This window comes from Danio rerio, chromosome 6 (assembly GCF_052040795.2).
Source record: "Danio rerio strain M-AB ecotype USA chromosome 6, GRCz13ab, whole genome shotgun sequence".
In the NCBI taxonomy this organism is placed as follows: Eukaryota; Metazoa; Chordata; class Actinopteri; order Cypriniformes; family Danionidae; genus Danio; species Danio rerio.
This window is the reverse complement of record NC_141026.1, coordinates 42960515-42986717: the sequence shown is the minus strand read 5'-3', so window position 1 is coordinate 42986717 and position 26203 is coordinate 42960515. Positions and strand designations below refer to the sequence as shown.

Here is a 26203-nt window from a genome sequence, read left to right as displayed (position 1 = left end):
AGGAATTTTTCATGGTATCTCCTGTAATATTATTTCTTCTGGAGAATGCCTTATGTTTTATTATTTTTTTTTTAATGTTTTTAATTTTTTATAATCATTTTAAGGTCAATATTATTAGCCCTCTTAACCTAACTTGCGTAGTTAACCAAATTAATCTATTTACGCTTTTAAATGTCACTTTAAGCTGAATATAAGAATCTTGAAAAATATCTAGTAAAATATTATGTAGTCATCATGGCAAAGATCAAAGAAATGATTTATAAACTATTATGTTTAGAAATAAGTTGAAATGATCGTCTCTCTGTTAAACAGAAGTTGGGGGGAAATATACAGGGGGGGCTAATAATTTATGAGGCCTAATAATTCTGACTTCAACTCTATGTGGAAAGTGTTTATGAATGCGTGGAGAGTTTTGAGCATGATGTTTCTATTACTGGTCCAAAAAGAAGTGTTATGTTTAATGGCTTGAATTAGTTTGATAATATCAATATATCATTTTTCATATTTAATGCATGATAAAAATCTAAATTGTTGCAGCACATCTGCAACAGCTGTATCTGCATACGCAAAAGTATGCAAACCTGTTTTCTCTGGATGATATACTAATATTGGAATAAGCCAGCTGTCAGTACATCTCAGTCTACTGTAGCAATGTGAGTCGTATTATAACCATAAGCTCATGGGTGTTTTCAATCACAACAATAAAAACATAATAGCATTAGCAGCTCACTGAAAAGCCACCTTTGTGAGTCTAGATTTTGATTGTACAAGATTTTGTTTCTTTAAAGAATCAAATTTATTTTATAATATAGATATTGCTTTTTCTTTCTTTCTTTCTTTCTTTCTTTCTTTCTTTTTTTCTTTCTTTCTTTCTTTTTCTCTCTCTCTCGGTACATTTTACAAATATTTGTCAGTCAGCCAGCTTATCTTAAATCTGTATCTGCTCTCTCCCTGCTCGTTTTTAAAACCATTTTTCTACCCTTTATGCCTTTATTTATATGCGATTCATCTTCGCTTTCTCATTGACTTTGTTTATTTGTTACTCGCAATGTTGATTCATCATTTTTTTTTTGAAAATACTTCAGCTTCACAGTAAGGATAAAGTAGGTAAAATGCAGTCTACTCATGAAAGGGTTTCCGCGGGGTCTTAATGTCTACAACTACATTTAAGGCCTTAAAAAGTCTTAAATTCACAAAAATATTGTCTTGTAATTCTCAAAGGGCCATGGAACCCCCCTGTCTCAGCACACCTAGTTTGGAAAAGTAAGGAAAGTTGGTGTCCAGCTTTGTTTAGGTGGGAGTGTCCAGCGGCGAAAGAGGGAAGGAAATGAAAACAAAACTTTTGTTTTGGCACATTTATAAACGGAACACTGATGATCCATGTCTCCGAACAATTCTTCTTCTTCTTCCACTTGTTTTAATTATGGTTGGCAACACAACATGGCGCCTCTCTGAACACGCAGTTATATCATGCATGTTAATGAAGTTACATCTCGTTCACAATAAAGCGCGCTGATTGGTTCAAGCCAAGTCTTTGTTGTTAGTTTACACAAAAATATGCTAAAACTCAATGACGTCACTTTGTACCAGCCGGTACAGACATCCAATCACCACACTGGAATTTACACAATGATATCTTTGCCATGACGTAAGATCAGATTTGCTCGAAACAACGCAAAATGTATGTGTCCTAATAGTGTTTTTAGCAGCGTGGAAAACATATATGTCTATCAGCATCTCAAAAAAAGATTGTTTTGGTGTTTCGTGACCCTTTTTGAATCCTTTTAACCAAGTCTTAATTTTCATCTGTCCATGTCTCCAATCTCCAACAATCTATCTAAAAAAAACTTCAACGAACCTCTATATAATAGTATATATTTTTAAAGAAAATTTACGTTAAAAATGTGCATGTAAACAATTAGGTTTGCTTGTTTTTTTATTTTATGTTTATTGTGAACACTCAATTGAGTTTAATCATACAATATTTCAAGGTACATTTGAATCTCAGTATGTGACCTTGACATACAATTTACATACATTATTATAAAACATACATCTGATCATTGACTAAATGTAATTAATTTGATCAGGATTATGTAAATACATTTTATGGCAGATATAGTCATTTGTTCCAGGTATAATTGCTGAAGGAGGGCGAAGCAGTGGTGCAGTAGGTAGTGCTGTCGCCTTACAGCAAGAAGTTGGCTCTGTTGGCGTTTCTGTGTGGAGTTTGCATGTCCTCCCTGCGTTCGCATGGGTTTCCTCCGGGTGCTCCGGTTTCCCCCACATTCCAAAGACATGCGGTACAGGTGAATTGGTTAGGCTAAATTGTCTGTAGTGTATGTGTGTGTGTAAATGTGTGTGTGTGGATGTTTCCCAGAGATGGGTTGCGGCTGAAAGAGCATCCGCTTACCCCGCTAGCAAACCAACCAATAACAAAGCTTGTGACGTTTTAGTACATTTTCTGAGTGGTGTGTGGGTATGCAAAGGCTTTTCTGGACTGTACTCATGCCCTTGACAGAAGTATGATATCATAATTATATATAAATCATAATATTATAAGTATAATTCAGCCTTAACAGAGTGGGGTGACGTGACTCCATGCATGGTGGGGAAAGTATTTGAATAAATTGACCTGGAAAAAACAGACAGATTTTAATGTCGATTTCGATTACTTTTTGATTAATCGCCCAGCCCTACTTCTTAGGCAAGACAAGTTTATTTTTATAGCACAATACAAACACAATGATAATTCCAAGTGCTTTACATAAACGACAATAAAAGAAACGAGTAAGAAAATAAAAATGATTTAAAAAGAGATTAAAAGAAAATAGATAATAAACAGAAAATTGAGACTTAATAATGCAATCAAAGAAGTTTCGTTTTTACAAGGCCTCTATAATAATCACTCCTGATTCAACAGATATGTCAGCATTTGCTGCTATTGAGCCAAATAATGTGTAACAGTGTATTTAGACTCAGTCCCCTCCTGCCTCCGGCCTACTTTCATGCCTCTAAGGTTTCTCTATGGACAAAACCACTAGGACAGGGAAAATAAAAGAGAGAAGGGAAAGAGAAGTAAGCAGATCTTGCAATAAAACACACACATACAGTTCATATACACACTCTCGCAGCACACAGGCTGTCCCGAGAGGGGAACTGAACGCTCACAGTCGGTTTGTCATTTAAAATAGGTGATTGTTCCGAGACAGAGGATGAATTAATTTACCTGCTGAACAGGAAGATGAGGAGAAGAAAAGAAAAGACAGACTGAAAGGGGCTGAATGCTGCTTGGCCTGTCTTATATGGGAGGGTTCTGTTGTGTCCTAGTTTTCAGACCCAATGTTTGCAAACAGCTACATCTGTTAGGTCATACTGAACAACTTGATATGCTGATGTCCTTAGTGATTTTATACTCAGTCCCTCTATAAAAATGTGTATTTTTACAGCTATACGCAACAATTGAAGGAAGTAATGCTATGCGTTTTAAGAGGAGTCAACAGAAAATCAAGTCATTTTAGGCCACATATATATCTTCCTATACAAAATCCTAAGGGACTGTACTTTTTAAATGTGCTATATTCATTTCTGTTTGGAGTTGTTAAGATTTTAAAATATCTGCACACCAATGTTGCAATGTACAGTGCATGAATACAGAAAGTATTCATAGCGCTTCACTTTTTCCACATTTTTTTGTTACAGCCTTATTCCAAAATGGATTAAATACATTTTTTCCTCAAAATTCTACACACAATACCCTATAACGACAATGTGAGAAAAGATTTTTTGAAATTATTGCAAATTTATTAAAAATAAAAAAGCTGAAAAATCAGATGTACATATTCACAGGTAAATTCTGTTTTCACTGATCATTCTTAAGATGTGAAAACAAGATCATTCAGCAGCTTCATTGGAGTTTACCTGTGGTAAATAAGTTGATTGGACATGATTTGAAAAGGCATACACCTGTCAAGGTCCCAGGGTTGACAGTGCATGACAAAGCACAAAAAAACAAGCATGAAGACAAGGGAATTGTCTCCGAGATTGGATTGTCTTGAGCCACAAGGTTGGGGAAGATTACAGAAATTTTTTTTGCTGCTTTGTAAGTTCTAATTAGCACAGTGGCCGCAATCATTCATAAGTGGAAGATGACAGGTGTGGTAAGCTTGTGGCATCATATTCAGAAACACTTGAGGCTGTAATTGCTGCCAAAGGTGCATTAACAAAAAATTGAGCAAATACTGTGAATTCTTGGGTACATGTATTTTATTTTAAATAAATTTGCAACAATTTCAAAAAATCTTTTTTTGCATTATCGTTATGGGGTATTGTGTGTAGAATTTTGAGGAAATAAATTAATTTAATTCATTTTGGAATAAGGCTGTAAAATAAAAAAAATGTTAAAAAAGTGAAGCGCTATGAATACTTTCCGGATGCACTGTATGTGTGATGAAATAGAAATTATTACAAGTGCTTTCAGTTTTAGTACATTTTAATTTGTTCCCCCTGCTTAACTCTCAAAAAACGATTTTGTTACTTGTTCCAACTACATATTTAAAATGAACTGAATCAACACAATTCTTGAGGTCATTGTTAAAACAATTAGTTAATCGGTTTGTGTTGGTACAACATGAAAGAATTGTGTGGAAGTGGAATGCAGATTATTTTACAGTGTAAGCAGTTATTGACGAACATTATGTATTCTATGATAGTATGCAGTAGTGTCTCTAAAAGTGTACAGTAGACTTGTAACCTAAAGATAGTCACACAAGTATTGGAGAAGAACTGAGCCAGGCTAAAACTGTGGTATGAGCAGCCTGCAGATGAGCCAGACCAACTATGTAAAGCTATGCTGGCGAATAACAGAATATGAAAAATAACTAAATATATATAGCACCAATTATATTAGGGCTACAACAACGAATACATTAAATCTATAAAAAATTATCACTTAAAGAGTTGGCAACGAATTTCTTAATCAATTGGTTGTGGTGTGCGATGCGGGGACATTTGATTATTTAAAAAAAACTTTAGTTGAGCAAAGAGTGGAGTGAACACACTTGCATGTATTTTAAGAGTAACCGGCGAATTTAGACGCTGAATCCTGAGTGTGAAGCTTTTATGAATGAGGCAAATGTGTGGCCGCATGTAAACATGGCGATGCCCATATCACGTTATAGATCAAGATAATTTATACCGTCTTTTAAAGAACAAAATAAATTTACTAAGACGTTTTTGTGTATTGGAATATCAGGTAGTTGATGACATGATGAGCAAGCGAGTGATGTATACAGTAGCTGCACTGCAAAAAAGCTTTTCTTTATTAGTAATTTTGTCTCGTTTCAAGTCCAAATATCCTAAAAAACTTAAATCAAGATTTCTAAAGAAGAAAATGGGATGGGAAAATTAAGTGTTGCTTAAAACTTTTGCTTGAAATTATGTCTCATTAAGATTCCAACCCCATTGACAAATATTTTTGCTTGTTTTAAGCAAACAATCACTTTTTTTTCACACAATTTTGAGGTGTTTTTTTATAAAACAAGACATAATTCCTTTTTAATTTATGTGTCATGTATGTATCTTGATTTAATAATTTTTAGATATTTGGATTGAAAACAGGACAAAACTACTAAGTTAGTTTTTTATTTTATTATTATAAAAGCTCAGGGATGTTCAAGGAGCAACATGTTTGCACTTTCTAAATATTGTAATTCTTTTTTTGTATAAAGTGTTGGAAATGGTTTTTCTGTTTTTTTATCTGATTAATCGAAACAATAACCGACAGATTAATCGATTATTAAAATAATCGTTAGTTGCAGCCCTAAATTATATTTGTTAAATGCTCATATGAAGCTATATCTGTAAGAAGCATTCAGGAGTAAGGGACAGGAGTAAGGGATTTATTCGGGAGTGAGGGACATATTATTAAGTTAATATACCATCATGAGGGGAGTCAAGGTTGGCACAGTGGGTAGCACAATCGCCTCATAGCAAGAAGGTCACTGGTTCCAGCCCCGGCTGGGTCAGTTGGCATTTCTGTGTGGAGTTTGCATGTTCTCCATGTGTCCGTGTGGGATACAAGACTGACACAGACAGACAAAATTGTCAAGGAGAGACTTCAGATTGCTCTGGGATTTGCAATTGGCTTTCTCAGCTTTATGTTAAATAAAGTATATCTTCTGGAATTAAACCTCCAGTCTGATCGTGGTTAATTAATGGAAAGGCTGGAACTACGACATTATCAGAAACTAAAACAGAACCAGATTTATTTGTAAAAGTTTTGTGTGTCCTTTAGCAATTCAACAGTAGCATATAGAAATACAGGGAGATTTAGGGTATCCATACTGGGGAATATAGACAACCCAGGCTCATTCTGGAGGGAGACATGGTGCTCTGATTGAGGGGTGAGATACAGAAAGACACAGATGAAAGAATGAAGTATCTGAGATGAAATCTCTTTAAGATTTAAACTCAAATCCCAAGGGTATTTACTCTAGCTAAATATATAAACAGATAGATAGATAAATATATAAAACTTGCATTGGAAACAGTATGAAAATTGAAACCATGAGGCTTGAATTTATTTAAGGTTGACCTATTTTACCCCTTTTTTAAGATTTAAGATCAGTCTTTTGTGTCTTCAGAATGTGTTTCAGCTCAAAACACCCATCAGATTATTTATTAGACCTTTCAGAATATTAGAGTTTTCAGCTCTAAACACAATGTAGCTGTTTTTATTGCCTGTGCCTTTAATGCTAGTTTTACCCGCCCACTGTTCCCACATGCCTGTTCCGCATGTATGATTTTCAAAGTAGTCGTGCCACAGATGTTTTCACATTGCATGACTATCTGGGGTAGCATTCTGTCGGTGCTGTGTTTACACTGTAGGTTGGATCGGCGACAGGAAGTTTCAGACTGACTTTACAATTGGAAGAATCGCCAAAAACTTTCTCTAAACTATGTCTCACAAACGCAGAAGAAATGACACGGAATCGATGCAAGGTCACGTAATATATCTTTTGTTATGAACTACATAGTAAGAAAGAAGCCTTTAGTGGGGTTTAAAACGTACTTATTTTGCTCACTTATTTTGGGTTTTGAAAGGAATTAGCAATTTCTCCTCAACTTTCTTTTTTTACTCGGTTGTGATATCACTCAGATGACACGTCAAACAGACATGGGTGCTCCTGCCAAATTTCCACTAGCTTTGCCTTCATTTCTTGGGTCTTGGGTAAACTGAAAATGAGGGTATAGGCCTCCTTATGGCCTATACCAATACAAGTGGATGCTGCTCTCTCATTGGCTGTAGGTAATTGTCAATGTTATTTTCAATCAGAACACATTTCACACGGCATGATTTGAATAGCTTAGCTCCAGATATTTAGCATGCCCAATGTCTGACAGGTATCAGCAACTCATCGGCGATTCTCTCAGATTGCGTCTTTGATAGCTTACATTGTGTGATGGTTGCGTGAACGAACACAGATTTGCCTGTGATTTCAGGCATTTGTCAGCAATTTCTCAAAACCTGTTGGCGAGTCAAAATCAGGGCCAAAATCATGCAGTCTGTACTCTCCATTAGAGTGTGCCTCAATCAGTCCAGCTGGTTCAGATAAACAGCACACTGACAGACATGAAGGAAGCAGATCTCACGTAAAGTTTGTGGGAAATACTACAGTAAGAACTTTCCCAATGATTATTTGATGTATTTGTTGTGGAGTTAGTTCAAGCCTTGCGATGAGTCACACACTGTGTTCTTACAAAGTTCATGCATATGCACATGAACTTTGCACTGTTTTAGCCTGCAAATGTGACTGGATACACGTTAATGTACACTGCTGTGTGGAAATCCATTATTTTAATATACAAAATAAACCTGATTTAACATCCACAATCCTGGATTAAAGCATCTTTATTTATAGTTGTACTGCGGCAGTAGTAATAAAGACTGAAAAATTGCTGTAATTTATCACAAACATGCACTGAACGTTTTAAACTTGTAAAACTCATTCTTGATCTTATTTGATGATGACTGATAATCAAAGAGAACTGAACAGATCTTTTAACTCCAGTTGCTTTGCGCACGTCCTGTCTTGATATGATTACATGCATTACTACAGAGACATGTTAATACCCGGCTGTCAATCAATTCGGTAGGTTTGGAAAACCGCACTCTTATGTCACCTCAAAATGGGAGGGATTTGGACCCTAATTTAACATTAGGAAATAAAAAAGAGGCTTATTGTCTTTATATTACCCCAATATGACTGTGGACACACTACACCTACACATAATTCTGTCCAAACAGCTTCCAAAAAATTATTTTCATCATTGGTGGCCTTTAAAAAAAATGTTTTAAAAAAATCTGTTTTGAAATAGTTAATTAAAATGTACAAAACACTTTTTTGCATTGAATTGTTTGTAAGGAATTTTTCAGTTGAGTTGAAATATTGTATTTATGTCAATAAGTATAAATTATTACAATACATAACTTTATATTTTGTCAATAATAGAAATATATTTGAATAAAGTTAATACATAAACAAATCTAATTATATATTTGGAGACATTTTGTATAAAATATTGGTTATTATCTATACATTATAAATGTGTAATATATATTTTTTCTATTTATGCCATAATTATTACATTGTAATAGCGGTCGACCTATATGTGCTTCTATGTTTTGGCATATATAATACATATTTTATCATATCAAATATATACAATAGGGACATCTCTATAGTTCAGGTCTGTTGTTTTGAATCACATGCTTCGCATACTTCTGAAATTGTAATAAACATTTAATATAAGCAGGGATTATGATGACAAAAGGCTGGTCTTGTCAAGGCCTCACAAACACAAAGCCTAAAGACTGTCTGCGCTCTTTCATCTCTCATCTCTCCATTTCCTTCTGTCTCTCTAGAGTCTTGCTCTTCATTCAGTGTTTGAGTGCGGTCACCAGGCTGATAAGCTCTTTTCTCTTGTGTTTGCACACACAGCTTTAAAACATCACTTGGATTGTTTATATAGAATCTCTGCAATGGGATGTAATCCAACAGACAGTTTTACAATCATTTATTTACTAAAATTTCAAAATAAATGTACAATTAAAAAAAGTTTCTTCTGAGTGTTACATGTGTATACAGAAAATAAGGATAGTGTAACTTTCTATTGATGCTGATACTAGTTGACATAAAGCTTGGAAATAAGAGATCTGAAAAATAAATTAAAGACAATTACAAATGTTTTGAAAATTATATTATAGTTAAAATATGGGGCTTCTTCCTTCTTCACAGTTCCATAACAGTGCAGTCGGATGAATGACATAATCACGCATGAAAGTTGAGGCTATACTTGAATAAATATTTATTAAAAATTACCTAATTAGCAAAACTCTTGGTGTACTGCGATCAGATTCTATGTTGGCTTAAAACACATTTCATAAATCCACAAAATAAAGTGCATCTTTTTAAAATCAAGACCAAATTTTGAACCTTGCATAATAAACATCTGAAATGTTAATGAAATGTCCTGTACAGTAAAACCAAAGAATGGAGACAGTAAGTGTTGTCTTCTACAGGTGTCTCTCAGCCTATAGCAGTGACTAAGCTGCTGTGACTGAATGCAGGATGTAATTGTATTTGCGGAGTCATATTGAATGGGTGGTGAATATTAGCCATGTGGCTGAAGGAGGATGGTTTGTCGTGCACACAACTGTCAAACTGGTGAATGTGTTCTCCTCTCCTCTTCTTAGATTTGCCAGACATCTTCCTGTTGCGTGTCTGAATACCATCCTTCTTCATAGTAAGTGGGCGGTTCACCTAAATGCACATATACACAATAAAATAATGTAAACCATTTATGCAGTATTAGTCAAAAGTGCAATTTTTATTACTAGCACAAAAACTAATTCTATCATTCACTTAGTTGAAGTCTGTCTATAAAATTTGTTGTAATAGCCAAATGTAAAATGTTTGTACTTTAAATTCTGTTTATCTTTTTTTCTATTTAAATTTTGGTTCACTTATTTTGCAATTAAAGTCAAGATTTTAGCGCACACGACTTGCAAGAAGAAATTTAGATTGTGCCCAGATTTATTTATTAAGTAAAAATGTTTTCACAAAATAATCATACTAATGACTAATGATCATACTAATCAAGCTAATAAGTTTGTCCTTTAAAATGGTGTTTAAAAAAAATTAAAAACTGCTTTTATTTTAGCCTAAATAAAACTAATAAGACATTCTCCGCAAGAAAAAATATTATCAGACATACTGGGAAAATGTCCTTGCTCTGTTAAACATCATTTAGGAAATATTTGAAAAAAGAAAGGGGGGCGAATAATTCTGACTTCAACTGTATAGTGTATGACTGTATAAGTGGTAAGAGAGTTATGAAAATGCACACTTGGACAGAAGTTACAGCAAATAATTATTTTGTGTGGACAATCTACCTAGAATAAGGGCATGCATAATCACATAAAAGCACATGATTTACTTAAAAGGTACAATATGTAAGATTTTTGTATAAAAAAAGAATATATATATATATATATATATATATATATATATATATATATATATATATATATATATATATATATATATATATATATTATATATATATATATATATATATATATATATATATATATATGAAAAAAAACACTAGAACAGTTATATATTTTGCTAACATTATCTTACATTATGTTTAGAAGAATGTTCAAACCCAGAGAAACAAGCCAATTTAACTATTGACATGGACCGTGTCCTGTGTTGCAATGCTAAACACGTCATACCACCTTAGATTTTTTATTTATATAAAACATGAAAACACAATAAAGCAGAACCTTAAAATGTATTTATATGATAAAATGCCGCTGTTTCTTCCCTATGTAATCGCAACCGGAAGCAGTTGACTGTGGCATAATAAAAGCTCTGCTGATTTCCTGCAACATCACGCTCATCTCTCATCAGCAATTGCTTCAACGATCACGCTTCGACAGCTTTCAACCTTAAGGTGTTTGCACACTGAAGTTCGAAATTTTCGTATGTGTTTTTTTCGTATTTATATGAGAAAAATTTGTCACGTAAACAAACCTTGCACACTGAATGCGATGTGTGTTAGTTGATGCATAATGAAGAAAATGCAATACATTTTGGAGTCAGTTTGAGCAGTGATACTTTGTTTTCCTCTCTCTTCTCCAAAGTAGAAACAGAAAGAGGAATAGGCTATACATTCATCCAATTACTTTACGTTCATCCAATACTGCATAGAAAGAAAGGAGAGTTTAGCTCACTAAAAAAGAGCTGAGCTGGATTATCTCGAAGTTCAGAAAATTAGTGGAATCTTGGTACATTGCTTGTGATACTTCACACATGCATATGTACGTGAACGAGTACATATAGACATTATAATAGATGGCAGCCGCATTGACGTGTCGAAGCAACGGACCAAAAGGGGACCATTCTTTCTGTTATAATGGCTATGAGCAGTACGTCAAATGTATGGACGCACACATACACCAATCTGCAGCAGGGCAGAGGTCTGCCAGTCACCTTATCCAGCATGGGGGTTCTCAACTGTTTGCCACATTCTGTCTTTATTTTATGCACTGTTTGTCATAAAGGTATCTGTAGCTCAAGTGACCACATTCTGTATTTAGCTTTTTACTTGTACGGTGGCTCTGACATGTCAAACAGCTCTCAAAGTGCTTTTTTGGATGCGAAAAGCAGAAATAATCTAACATGGTTAGAATTTTTTATGACAGACGAAAGTTTCGGAGGGAGTGTGGTAATACGACTGACACAACGTGAGTTCAAATTATTTTTTACGTGCGAAAATTACAGATAAAAATTTTGGATTTAATGTGCAATCACCTTTACTCTGCTTCATATTACCATGATAATAAGTTTCAAATGGTTTAACTCATCCATAAACGATTTCAGAAAACCTGTAGGATGTCATGAAGATGACAACTCCCATGATTCCACACTGGTGCCATGGCGTCATTAAAACTATGTTTTTGTTTGTTGTGAATTTGTACCCTCTAGGGACGAAAATAACATATTTTTCTTTTTAAAATAAGGAAACAAATGATTTTGTGCCCACATTTTTTTCTTTCTTTCTTGCAGTGCTCTGTAATTGTTACATGTCTTTTTGTCAATATTTCTTAAATTAATCAAGATAAACCAACGTTCAGGGTTCAAAGCTAAGGATATTTTCTACTGGCCTGATTGGACCACTGGTTCAGATATTTACTTGCCCTGCCAAAATTTTCACTGGCCCCACTAAAAAGAATTCAATAAAAAATAGCTAATTTTTAGCCACATATTTTAAATGATGTGTCAAAAATAATGCCTGTAAATCTAGAATTTAAATATATATATATTTTTAAATATTTAGCAGTAAAATAAAAGTTGTATGTGCAGGTATTTTGTTGCAAAACAAAAGGGGGCTGACCTAAAAGTGACAGAAAACTATGCAAAACATCACTTTATTTTTTTCATCGTGTTGTGCCCATGTAAATATCTGATTCCACAACTTTAGAAACCGACGTTTTCTTTTAGCCTCATAATTTGATGTTGCCGTCTCTTCACTTTACCGGTTTTTACCAGGTTATGTAAAGAAATAATGTGCTCACAACATCCAATCAGATAAAAGGAACCAAAAAGCAATATGGGGTTTACGACTTCATAGAAAAGGCAAAACATTCAAAGACTTAAAAGCACAAATTGTTTCTCAATTCTAAAACTTTATATATGCACGCAATTGACAAATAGTCAAAGGCAAATTCAAATTTTGTGACATGGCAGCACTGGCCTGATCGGGCCAGTAACAATTCTCTCTACTGTCCCGAACATCCCTCACGCTGGCCCCAGGCCATCGGTCAGTCCTTATTGTTGAGCCCTGACGTTTAATTATGAAAGGAAATTGTCAAGATGCTTGAGTGCCTGGGCAAACATGATATAAAAATAGGAATTCTTAATTAAAAAGCCAAAATACTTATGAAGTGCCTATTAGAGCAGCATTACACATACTTAAGAAATGTATGTGTAGTATAAAAAAACTGCCATCATATTTCAGGAAGACAGAATATACCTTCCTGACTTTGCATAGACTTCATGTTTAAATAGTTTTTTGCAGTTTAATATTCATAGACTCTAATCCATACGCAAATGTGATTAGGTGAACAGACCTATTTTATTTTTATTATTAAAAATTTGCCATCTTATGTGCAGTAGAGTAAATTGAATCTGCAATTTTTTGTTTATATTCTACATTTGGCGTTGGCGCATACAAATGTACTCACATTGTGTAGTTTGTAATATAGACCGCAGGCATTGCAGACGGGTTCTCCGTTGGCATTGCGTCTCCAGAGTGTGGTGGTCCCAGTCTGGCAGTTGGCACAACAGGTGCCTGCTCGTCGAGATGCTGACTGCAACATACAAACACATTAAGACAAAGATCAAAACATCTGAAATTGATCAATTACTAAACGTAAGGGTTGTGAACAAAAATCTGAAGAAATGCTAAATCTGGTCACTTCAGCATACAAATATTTACTTACAACTGCTTGTCTGATTCATAAATGAAATCATAAAATTCAAGACGGTTATTGGAACTAAAATGTACAATATAAAATAGCATGCATGTACAAAAATGTATTTTCAGTTCCAAAAATTTTCAGTATATTACTCCTCTTTAATTTCAGTACATTATATTTTTGATTTGTCTATTGTGCAGAGTATCGTATTACGCATTATACCTTACTGAAAGACAAATGAATAGAGCTGTGGTTAGACCCCATAACAATAATATGAAGATTGAGACTCCAAATCCTGTTTGGAATGTCCTGTTTTGAAAAATTTGAACCTGTCCTGTTCTTTTGGACATAGACTGCACCACAGAGATGCACAAAATGTTATCTTAAAAGCTTGAAGCAAATTGTGGTAGCACTTTATTTTACAGTTCTGTTTCGCACATGCGTATTTATAATGAATAAATAAATTGTTTAATAACTATAGGTATTATCTCTAAACCTAGCTCTGAACCTAATCTTAACCCTTGTTACTTACTGTTACTGTATACAATCCAGTAATTAATTGTTAAAAAAGCACAACTCAACTTAATGACACAACTGTCTAACCGATACAATAACATCTTAAGATATCTGTATAGTCTGTACAGTATTCTTCTCTCAAGAAGATGCAAACCTAACAAACTGAATGCAGCTTTGTGTACAAAGCAAGAGCATTAAAAATGTTTAAATAAATAGTTTAAATAGGCAAGGAAAACATAAATACAGAAACTATTTAAATTAACAAGTTTACAATTTATTTTAAGGTCTCATTGTTACAGTGTAACTCTTCAATTGACTTCTGAGTAATATGAATTAATAATTCCATGTACTTACTATGTGGTTAGTGTTAAGGCAGGCTAGTTTTAGGGACACTTGCATATAATTATGCATAATTAATTGTAATTACTATAGTAAGTACATGAAACATTGACATCTTAAAATGAAGTTTGACATAAACAATTAAATATGGACAAACAAAAATTACAAATACTTTTTTTAGAATTCAATTAAAAAATAAGAAAATGATCAAAGAAGCAGGATCATGCTGGACAGAATCTATTACTTGTCTCTCAAATTCCTCAGGTCAAACAGAAGTGCACCATAAATTCACTGAACTATACAGGTAAAGTAGGCACTCAACATGCTGGAAGAAAACACGGCTAGAAAACAACCACAAAAGGAAGCATTTTCGGGTCTCACAAAGTTATCGGTACCGGGCAGACATCCTGCCAAGGAAACAAATGGACCGAGCTGTCTCTGCTCTTTAAATATACGACCTGTAGCTGGTGCAGAAGCACTCGTCACACACTGACTCAAGCCTAATTTACAGCTAATACCATCTTAAACAAAACACAGTCACTTTCAAGCAGATTTATTATGTTTCCTTTTTGAATGTGCTGCTGCTTTGTGACTAACCATTTCAGCAGACGTCTATAAAGGTGATAGAAAGCTGAAAAAATATTCACGGTAAAATGTCTTTCAACTTGAAAATATCTTTGGAGAAGCTGAGTTTTTAACATTGCAGTCGAGGAATACTCAAATTAAGGTAAGATGATATAGGCCAGTCAGGAATAGCAGAAGTATCTGATTTCTGGTCAAGTTTACACTTCATGTTAATGAATTCTAATTCATTACTTGCTATTTAAACCCGTCAATAGGGCCATGGTCCAGTACACACACCCAGACATGTGCTTTTCTCTCTTTTTTTCTGTCCCTCTCTTTCCTTTTTTTTGTGCACATTCTCTCTCCGTCCTTGCAGTGTGAACAGATATCATAATACTTTTCGGAAATGCATGGCAGTTTTCCTTAAATGTGTTACTATTGTCTAAACCTCATGAACCATCTTCTTTGTCAGTAGTGTTCAGACATTATTCACAGACAATGGCACTATCATATTATAAAAGGCTTTGTATGGCTGATCCTCTATAGCTCAGACAACAGAACAATGTTACATAAACTGATCATAACTGCTTGAACACAATATAGGTTGTTTAGAGCAGGTTTCAGTTTCCTGTTAGTGATGTCTTTTACTGGTTGTGCTTGAACTGTGTAATGGTGTGGATCAGAAGTGTGTAGGTGTGTGGGACATACCAGTCTGCGCTTGGGTCTGATGAGAGGTCTGTTTTGCCCATTCATCTTGTGGTAGAGTCCACATGCATTACACAGATAATGACCTGTGCCATCTCTCCGCCACAGAGGAGTCGACGTAGCTCCACAATTTACACATTCACGTCCTATTGGCACACGATGCGCATTAGGAGAGAGAGAGAGAGGGGGGGGGGGGGGGGTGGTAAAGAAAACAGCTTATTTGTGCTGACATTATTTAATACAGACTGATTATTAAAACTTTTACTTTTCAGTTCTTTCGGTCATGTCTACAAGTGCCATCTTTTGGTGGGTTAAGAATTGCACACAGGAAGCAACTGTACAGGTAATACCTTATTTTGAATGTGTTGCTCTCATAGATCAAGTGTTAACTGATAGTTTAATACATTGATATTCATTGTCAAGATAGAATTGTGTAGCTGGTTGCACCCAAAATATTTTTTTATTGAGATTTCATTGGGACAACTTATTTGTTTTATGTTCAATCCACATAAATTTGTTAAAAGTGTTAAAAGTTAAAAGTTAACTTATTAGATTTGTGTTGGGACAACATGAATGAATTGTGTGGAACCCTGCATTTTTTACAGTGTGAGCTGAATTATTTGACATCCCAAAAAGTCAGTAAATAAAGTAGGTTTGTTACCATAATAAAATAAAACAACTTAAATATAGGCGAATTAGCCTATTTATGTCATTATAATTATTAATAGTTTATTTAGTAACTACATTTTTATTTAAATATTGGTGTCAAAATTAAACCTGCTTATCATGTTATTACATTTACAAATACTGCAATTCATTGCATTGCGTCTTCTCATGCTTTGCATTGATTCAAAAGTATAACATCTTCATCATTCAGTACTTGCTAATATATAGAAAATAAAAGGCTAACTTTGGACTGATTATTACCTTTTGAAGTTTCCGCTATGAAATCTGAACTCACCCGAGAAAGCGCGGTTTTTACTTTTGCATTTTGTCGTCATGTTTCCGAGCAGATTTCTGGAGTGAAACACACTGGCGGGATACTCGTGCGCTCCGGCTACTGAGTAATCGGGATATGAAGGTATAGGGGTTGTCGTTTGCGCCAGATGCGGGTTGCTACGGATTGGACTGGAGCACTCCATCTTCATCCCGTCGACTAGATGGAGATGGTACTTCCCGGCATCCCTCACCGCGGCACAGGCCGGGTCCGGGGACACATCTTTGGGCGGGGTGGGCGGCAGGCAGTAGAGCTGTGCGCTGCAGTGTTGCGCCATCGATAGGCACGGCATCGGACCCGAGGCCGGCGCACCGGTGCCTGCGTACAGGCCGTTGGAGGATTCGGCGCCTGCTGAATGCAGAACCGCTTTGCCCAGGTGGCTGACGGTCCATGAGCCGTGGTGCTGAGCTGTAGAAAAGGTCGATTTGCTGTTGTCCAGTAAAGGAAGACCGTGAGTGTTGATAAGGTGAGGTCGACACATTGAGCCACCCGTAAGGCGTGCTGGCAAAAAGAAAAAAAGTTATAGTCTTACACGTGCATTGCCAAAGTCAGTTCAGTTTTGCATGTTTAATCACGATGTAAAACTAGGCTGGATAAATAGGCTTGTCTACACGCAGTCCACTGAGGAAGCTCAAAAATGTTTTAAATCGCAAAAATTAAGTGATTGACAAGTTGACTGATTTGGAACAATTGTGTGAATTGTTTTACCAGAATGTGTAGTACTATGAGAACATTTAGGCTATTTTCCATGTAAAGAAAATTGTCTTGGTCTATAAAATTTAATAAAATAATAAATAAAAAAGAATCCTAAAATATCAAAAATCTATCATAAAGGTATTTTGCCCTGTGGAGTAATTAAACTTTTATTAAATGTTCTCTGTGAAACATTTGATGCCATTTGAAATAGGCCTAGCATAATCTTTATATATAGGATTGAAACCAAAAGAGAACATTACCTAAAAATTAATACCCTCAATTCCGATTTATTTATTTTTTGGTTGTTTTTCTTTACCTCTGAACGATATTTTGTATTTCATTAATGTATTTATTTAAAAAATCAAGCCTTTACCAAAAAAGCAAGTTAGTTCTTATGATATAGGGTATATCATAATAGTGTAGGCTAATTGGTATTAAAGTTTAAAACATGTAAAATAGTATATTTCATTTGTAATATTTTAACACAATAATTGCGGTGAGAAAACAATTTGCGTATAATCTGATCTTTTCATTGAAATTGACACCAGGTGAGAACTAGACTACCATATAATTATTTATTTGTAGGCTAAATAAATACTAATCATTTACTATTAAGAGTAATATAAGAAAATTCTCTCGCAGATGAAATATTTGCTTTCAAGTCTGACAATCGTGTAAAAAAATGCAGGCGCAATTTTTAGTATTGTGGAAATCTAAAAAAAAAAAAAAAAAAGATCAAGCAAAAAAAAAAAAAAAACAATCCGTTGATTCAAAATTATTCTAAAATATAAAAAGCGACACTGACAAAAAGGTTAGATCTCCACGCAGGCCTACTCACCATGCGTCTGGCTGTAAGACATCCGTGCACGGGACCCGTGTGTATGATAGTAGGGGTTTCCCTGAGAGTCCAAATGGCTGAGAAATACATCCACCTCGTCTGGTTGTAATAATGGGGCACCTGGCTCCATATAGCCCGAACTATGATGTCCCAGACCTGCATGAGGAGACACCGAATCAGAGGTGCCCATCATGGCTGAATGATGAGCATGCATCATCCACCGGGGTTCCGCTGGGGCATCCATCATCTCTCTTTTCAGTAGGACAGGGATGCCGATGTTCCTGTGCGATTAAAAAGCTTGACAAGTTATTCCAAGTTCATCCGGCGTGTTTTGTTCTCTTGAATACTTTAGATTAAGGTATGTAATACGACTGCGTAAACGCTATAGGCTAACAAGAATATGTGAAACCAGGAGTTCGCGTGTCTCCTTAAACGCAATACAGTTTTTATCACTTCCCCACTTTTAAGTGGATGCACGCGTCGATGACCTAGAGATACCACAGCTGATCACCACCGCTGTCTTGGTGTGAACTAATGTACATCTTTAAATCATGATTGAAACCAAAATCATGGAAAGCAAACAAAAACGTGCGTTGAAAATAGTCCAAGAACAGTTACCGACCTTATCTATCTCGTCACTCCAACTTCATGGCACGCGCCTACAGTTCAAAAGGTACAGGGATCCGCATCAGGATGACAGGCACAGGTGGCCACACGAGAGATCTGTCAAAACCAGCGTGCAAAAGAGTTGTATATGAAGCAGAGGGCAGACTCCTCCCGGCAGGATAAATGAGTCTTCAGCCAATAAGAATTCACCGTTTTTCCAGCTTGACACCTGAAACCTAATTTACACCACGCGTCTATATTTATTAATTGGTTTCATGTTTATGCTTGATTAATTCACATTTCGCTTAAAATAATGCTTGTTTAAATGGATATTAGTAATTGTTAAGGCATTCTGAAAATGTTTAGCACTTAAAAGATGCTATACGACATATAGACAAACTCATTTATTGAACTTTATCTCAGACAATAATTGTATTGTATTGCACTGGAAGTGAACTCGACTCTTGAGAAAAAATGATCGGAGTTGATAAGATTAAAGACAAAGTAGCTCCTAGAGAAAGTGGCAAAACATTTGCTAAAGGTGAGGTGAGTATTTTTTTTCTCTCCTTTGCTTAAACGAAGCAATACAACGTCCTCCATCGACTTCTACTGAGCTTTAATTATTCAGGGAATAAGTTTCTGGCCAGCGCGCGCGTATTGTCTGTCTCGGCAGATCCGTCTCGTGCGCGGTCAATGACAACACGAAACCGCTGACCACCTACCCTGACTCTCATAAGATCTGTCCATCACTTTGATGAGTGAAAGAGAGAGAGAGAGGGAGCGAGAGATGACATTCATCCACATCGCTTGCCACCAGTGTTGGTTGCAACTAGTTACAAAGTAAATAGTTACTGCAATTAAATTATCCTACTTAAGCGTAAAGGAAGCGATACTCTTCATTTTAAGGTGTAATGCGGTAGCCTATATTTCCTTAAATACTGTAAAAAGGCCTAGATTCATCAAATCTGTTTAAGTCAATCCAGAGCAGCAGCTTTTTTATTAAAATGCTTATATCAAAATGTTTTTTATAACGTCATGTTTGACTGAAATTTTACTCTTTTCGCACTCATTGAAATAATCATTTGGAGCGTTGTAAATAGGCCTATATTATAATTCATTCATTTTCTTGTCGGGTAAGTCCCTTTATTAATCCGGCGTCGCCACAGTGGAATGAACCGCCAACTTATCCAGCAAGTTTTTTTTTAAGCAGCGGTTGCCCTTCCAGCCACAACCCATCTCTGGGAAACATCCATACACACACATTCACACACACTAAGGACAATTTAGCCTACCAATTCACCTGTACTGCATGTCTGGACTGTGGGGGAAACCGGAGCAGCCGGAGGAAACCCACGCGAACACAGGGAGAACATGCAAACTCCACACAGTAACGCCAACTGAGCCGAGGCTGCCTATATTATAATAATATCTAAAAACATACAGTCGAAATTAGAATTATTATTTATTTTTTCCCCAATTTTTGTTTAATAGAGCAAAAAATTTTTAAACACATTTCTAAACAAAATAGTTTTAATAACTAATTTCTAATAACTGATTTATTTTATCTTTACCATGATGACAGTAAATAATATTTTACTAGATCTTTATACAGCTTAAAGGGACATTTAACGGCTTAACTAGGTTAAGGTTAACTAGGCTGGTTAGGGTAATTAGCCAAGTTATTGTATAATGATTGCTCTGTAGACATTTGGGGGGAAAAATAGCTTAAAGGGGCTAATAATTTTGACCTTAAAATGTTTTTTAAAAAATTAAAAACTGCTTTTATTCTAGCCAAAATAAAACAAATAAGACTTTCTCCAGAAGAAAAAAATATTATCAGACATACTGTAAAAATTTCCTTGCTCTGTTAAACATAATTTGGGAAATAATATACATAAAAAAATGTTTTATTCAGGCGGCTAATAATTCTGACTTCAACTGTATATTGTGATCAAATAATTTAAATTCTATCTTATATTTGTTGAGATTTACAGCGTTTTTTAGTTTTGAGTCAAATTATTAAATTCCTTTGAGTAATTAATTAATTTAAGTAATTAGAAATGCAATTTAAATCTACTTTTAATAATGTTTTTTTAAGTATCTTACACAAGACTGCTTGTCATCGCCATTCAGAATTGTCTTTTTTCTGGTTTTGCTTAAATCAAATGGTAGCTTAAATAGTAAACTTTTCTTTTATTTTTTTTATCTTGAGGATATATATTAGTGTTATATGATTGCTAATAAATCTTTGATTAAACATCGGAAATGATGGAAAGCTTTTGATTCATAGTAAAAAGTAAACATTCTTGATTCGTCTTCGTAATGGTTCCATGAAACACCTTTAACATTAAAAAAAAACTTTCATTGGACAAAAGGTTCTTTAGCACAAAAGGTTCTTTGCAATATTCAAATATTCTTAACCCTGTAGAAAAATAAGTCATTTTAACCTTTGGGCACTCATTGAAATGAGGTGGTATTTAGAGTTAATACAAGACATTTGAACTTTTATATTGTAATCACTGTTAATGAAGTTATAAGTACTGAACGTTTTGGTTTAGGGAATCAAAAATAGTTCTTTGGACCCACCACACTGCCCCCTCTTTGGAACCTTTACTTTTAAATGTGCATAATTACATCTAGCAACTTCGCCTATCTTAACCTTTGTCTGTAAAGCTGTTTGACAAAGTTTACACAATGTTTAAAATAAAAAAACTTTGCTCATCTGTTTATTTTACATTCATTTATAAATACTACGTGAATATATGGAAGAGCTAAATTGAAAAAAAAGTTTTTTTTTAGGTTAACCAGTATACATTTATATGGAATGGCAGGTCGTTGTGCAATCTGGGTCCCTTAAATAAAACAAGGAACTGGTGATGCATATGCTTGAAACAAATCTTTAGATTTAATTAAAAAAAAGAGATGGGCACATTAAAACTTTCTCTCTTATTCCCTGTGCCACCTTATTCCCTCCCTCCCTCTCTCTCTCTCTCTCTCTCTCTCTCTCTCTCTCTCTCTCTCTCAGTGTAACAGCATGAGCTCAACAATGCTGCCCAGATTCCTTAATTGCTGTTCATTTCCTCCGCTAAAGAGAATCAGGAAGGCAGTATTAACAGCATACTGCAGTAACAACCTGTCAGTCATATTTTCCTTTTCTTGGGCACATGACCAGAAGGAAATATCAAACTTTAACTACAATACAGTAAACCACCTAACAACAGTTACCAGGCATCAGCTAACTATCACTGAAAGTAATGAGTATGTATTTTATAGAGCGGACCTGCATTTTAGTTCTTTGAATTTTACACAAACCTAATGTTTTTTCCCTTTGATATTAATTAGAAGACCACATATGTTGTCGATATTTTATGAAACCATATTTAAACATAAATATCACAAAATAAAGACTTCAATTATGAAATGTTATTCAGTTACATTTCAGTTACATTACTATTGAATTATTGGCAATTTCGTAAAAGAATGAAGTTTATATCTGAAAGCATATGGAGCCAGATCAGTCTCAAAAATATTACATTTACAAAATAAAATAAATACATCCACAACACAATTTACAAAAACACATTAACAAAATACAATTCGTAAGTTCGGGTCACAGTGGCGCAGTAGGTAGTGCTGTTGCATCACAGCAAGAAGGTCGCTGGTTCGAACCTCGGCTCGACTCAGTTGGCGTTTCTTTTTGGAGTTTGCATGTTCTCCCTGTGTTCGCGTGGGTTTCCTCCGGGTGCTCCGGTTTCCCTCACAGTCCAAACACATGCGGTACAGGTGAATTGGTAGGCTAAATTGTCCGTAGTGTATGAGTGTGTGAATGAATGAGGGTGTGGATGTTTCCCAGGGAGGGGTTGCGGCTGGAAGGGTATCTGCAGCTTAAAAAAAACGTGCTGGATAAGTTGGCGGTTCATTCCGCTGTGGCGCCCCTAGATTAATAACAGGACTAAGCCAACAAGAAAATGAATGAATGAATTTGTAAGTTCAAAATATGATTTTAAAACTGCACAAATCAAATTCGTAAACTCAAAACACGATTAAAAAATACACAAATTAAATTTGTTAGTTTAAAATACGATTCAAAACTACACAAATCCAATTCGTAAGTTCAAAACACGATTTTGAAAAATACACATCCAATTCATAAGTTTAAAACATTATTCAAAAACAGAAATACAATTTATTTGCAGAAAAATGCATGCTTTTAAATAGTGAATTCACAAATTGTGTATTTAAAAATTCAGTGTTGTTAATGTGAATTGTGTTGTGCATGAATGATTTTTAGTTTGTAAATGTATTATTTTTGAGACTGATCTGGCTCCATAAAAGCAAACTGTTGTCTTGATATTAACCCTAATTATGAGGGAATCTGTGTGCGTGTGCGTGTGTGTGTGAGTGTGTGTGTGTGTGTGTGTGTGTGTGTGTGTGTGTGTGTGTGTGTGTGTGTGTGTGTGTGTGTGTGTGTGTGTGTGTGTGTGTGTGTGTGTAAATTTGGTGCATCCATTTGTGAATGTCAGTGAAAGTGTGTGAAGATGTTGTAGTGTGAATAACCCATCTCCCCCTCCTATACCCAGAATGCCTTGCAGGCCTGGTTTTCACCACATCAGGATACAGGGCTGCTGGCTGAATTCCGGTATGAAACGGAGCGCTGGTGCACCGCAATGTGTGTGTCATACACATGCACATCCCTCTTCACACAGATGGACAGGTGCTGTAACGGACACTTGCTTTTATTCACGCCTTACAGTCATTAGGTGCAACCACTCCCAGTTCGACCAGTTCATTTCATGTTTCACACACTAACATTATAGACACTGATCCACTATTGTGTAGAAGAGCAACATCACACATATTGGAGTTGACATGATATGATTTTAGCCAGGACATTTAAGACGTGATTTCTCAGCCCTTAATTGTGAATCTGCTAACGTTTTCCTGTGTAAAATCTTTAGGGATGGAGGGACTTTGTGTGTGTATGTGTGTGTGTGATGCCAGGAAGTTTAGCAGTTCTCTTTAGAGGCCTGAAAGTAAATTAGCCAGTCCAGCATCTTTTTATTGATGGATTTGAAGTTATAGCAGGGAGTTACTAGTTCAAATCATGCGATCATGAGCATTTAAAAATATTTAAAGTGATAATTTGTTTTGCTTGAAATGACAAAATGTGTATCTTGTTGGTTAAATGTAATAAATAAATATTTAAATACATAAATAAATTAATTAATAAATTAATATGTACATAAATAAATAAATAAATAAATAAATAAATAAATATGTACATACATACATGAATTGATAGATAAATAAATAAATACATACATAAATAAATAGATGAATAAATAAATAAATATATAAATACATAGATACATACATACATAGATACATAGACACATAAATAGATGAATAAATAAATAAATATATAAATACATACATACATACATACATACATACATACATACATAGATACATAAATAAATAAATAAATAAATAAATAAATAAATAGATGAATAAATACATACATACATAAATGAATAAATAAATACATGAATAAATAAATACATAAATAAAAAAATACACACATACATAAATAAATACATATATACATAAATAAATAAATAAATACATGAATAAATAAATAGATTAATGAAAAAAAATACATGAATAAATACATAAATAAAAATACACACAAATAAATAAATAAATAAAAATAAATAAATAAATGAATGCTAGTCTGCAAGATTATTAGCAATTTTTTTTTAAAAGTAGGGTATTTTGTAATGGCATAAATGGGAAGAACCATTTATTTTATACATATATTAGCTCCACAAAGACTATTTCAGTAAACTGCCCTTAAAAGTGACTTAATATTATAAAAGTTAGTGTAAAGAATATTTTGATAATCTAAAAAACCTTTTGTGCTATGGTAAAGTCCCGTAGATTTTAAAGCTTTTTCGATTATGACAATAAACAAGAGTGAAGTTATGTGTAGTACCATATTAAATAACTGTTTCAGTGTGTTTTGGTTTTGCAATAATGACAGAAAGACATAAAAACTAAATTTATATGAACACAAATGAAGCTAAAAACAGTATATTAATAAATGATGGGGACAAGATAAATAATCAGATTGATCTCTTAAATCCTTAGCCTCTCAGATCGTGGATTTCTGGCTGTTTATTTACTCATAATTTAGGTTAATACTAGGTGAAGTTCCCTAGTTCCAATTTTACAAGGCTTATTAAGAATCTACTGGCAATCAGCATCTTTAGCAAGCTTCAATCAAAACACTGGAGATATGTTTCTTGATCATTTTTAACACAAAGCTGCCATCTCCTGGCCATTCTTGGCATTCAGAATCATGGCACTTCACTTGAACTTCAGTAAGTGACACCTCAGGCCCTGCTTTACAATTTACCTGCCTGACTAAACATGAATAATGGCAAACACACATCTACATATAACATTATGAAGATGAAAAAGCTACCATTTATCAAAGATTACATAACATTAAGACGCTTTCCAGCTAAATCAAGGCCTGTGATGACATAAATATCTCGATTTTGACAGTTTCTTGGAGGCCAACGCACAAACGCTTATCTCCAGTTTGTGCAGTAAGCAAAAATGTGTGGTAAGAGAGTAAGTGTATACGTGCACAATGTTTTCAGCTTTAAGGGGATGTGCTGGGTAACTGTTGCCCGCTTTGGGTTTCCGGACTGGGTGCCTGCAGACTGTCAGTTCCCCCTCTCCCTCTCTCTTTATCTCTCTCTCCATCACTCCTATTATCTCCTTATCATACCAGCCAGGCACTCAGCCAGGATACTGTGGTAACAGGCGAGCAGGCTTCTGCCTCACCATGATCTAGATGGTAAACGAGAGGCCTTTATTGAGAGTTTATATTTCTGTTTTTTGTTATTTTGATCTTTTTTTATTCATTCATGAATCATAAAAAAGATGAACTGTCAAAAAAATTCACAGAAGGGAAGCCTGTCTTACCAGTGTCGTTAATTGTAAGCATCAAATCCTCATTGTCATAACTTAAAGTTACTCTGCATGGCCCTTTGGTGGTGCATCAATAAAACTGCATGGAAGAACATTGATTTAGTTGTGCTCTGGCTCTGCGTGGATGAATGTGGCATTGATTTGCAAACCGAAATCCTCTAAAAAATGCCAATGTCATGGCAATGTTGATTCAGGTGTTATTACAAAATACCTCCGATTTTGTTTGTAGACTCTTTTTACAACTGGTGATTTGTAAACCATTTTGCATGGTTTGCGCAACTTTTTTTTTTTCTTGACAAACATTTAGCTTCATGCTACTCCTACATCATACATGTGCCATACAAAGCAACTTTTGAATGGTGAAGGATTTATGTATTTGATTTCCCATAAA

General features: G+C 34.7%; 2 protein-coding genes across 6 annotated transcripts in view; one reads left to right on the top strand and one right to left on the bottom strand.

The window, feature by feature from the left end:
* LOC147836442 (uncharacterized) overlaps window positions 1-25910 on the top strand; it is a 31279-nt gene extending 5369 nt beyond the window's left edge. For 3 of the 4 annotated variants that reach the window (XR_015493970.1, XM_087257762.1, XM_087257761.1), the window contains 3 exons: window positions 9758-9807; window positions 15946-16016; window positions 23391-24029. Coding sequence is in view for 2 of the 4 variants with exons in the window: in XM_087257762.1 (XP_087113888.1) it covers window positions 9758-9807; window positions 15946-16016; window positions 23391-23570 (301 nt within the window). In the remaining 2 variants the exon portion in view is untranslated. Of the gene's footprint in view, window positions 1-9757; window positions 9808-15945; window positions 16017-16686; window positions 17137-23390 lie in introns of all 4 variants that reach the window. The other variant, XR_015493971.1, reaches the window with a different exon arrangement.
* gata2b (GATA binding protein 2b) lies at window positions 9062-18932 on the bottom strand. 2 transcript variants are annotated; one of them, XM_087255406.1, is made up of 6 exons: window positions 18827-18932; window positions 18205-18360; window positions 16635-17171; window positions 15677-15819; window positions 13316-13441; window positions 9062-9824 (listed from the first exon to the last, which is right to left on the bottom strand). In XM_087255406.1, the coding sequence occupies exons 2-6, from the start codon at window positions 18332-18334 to the stop codon at window positions 9591-9593; spliced, it is 1170 nt and encodes a 389-aa protein (XP_087111532.1). In that variant the 5' UTR covers window positions 18335-18360; window positions 18827-18932; the 3' UTR covers window positions 9062-9590.
* Window positions 25911-26203: the final 293 nt, after the last annotated feature.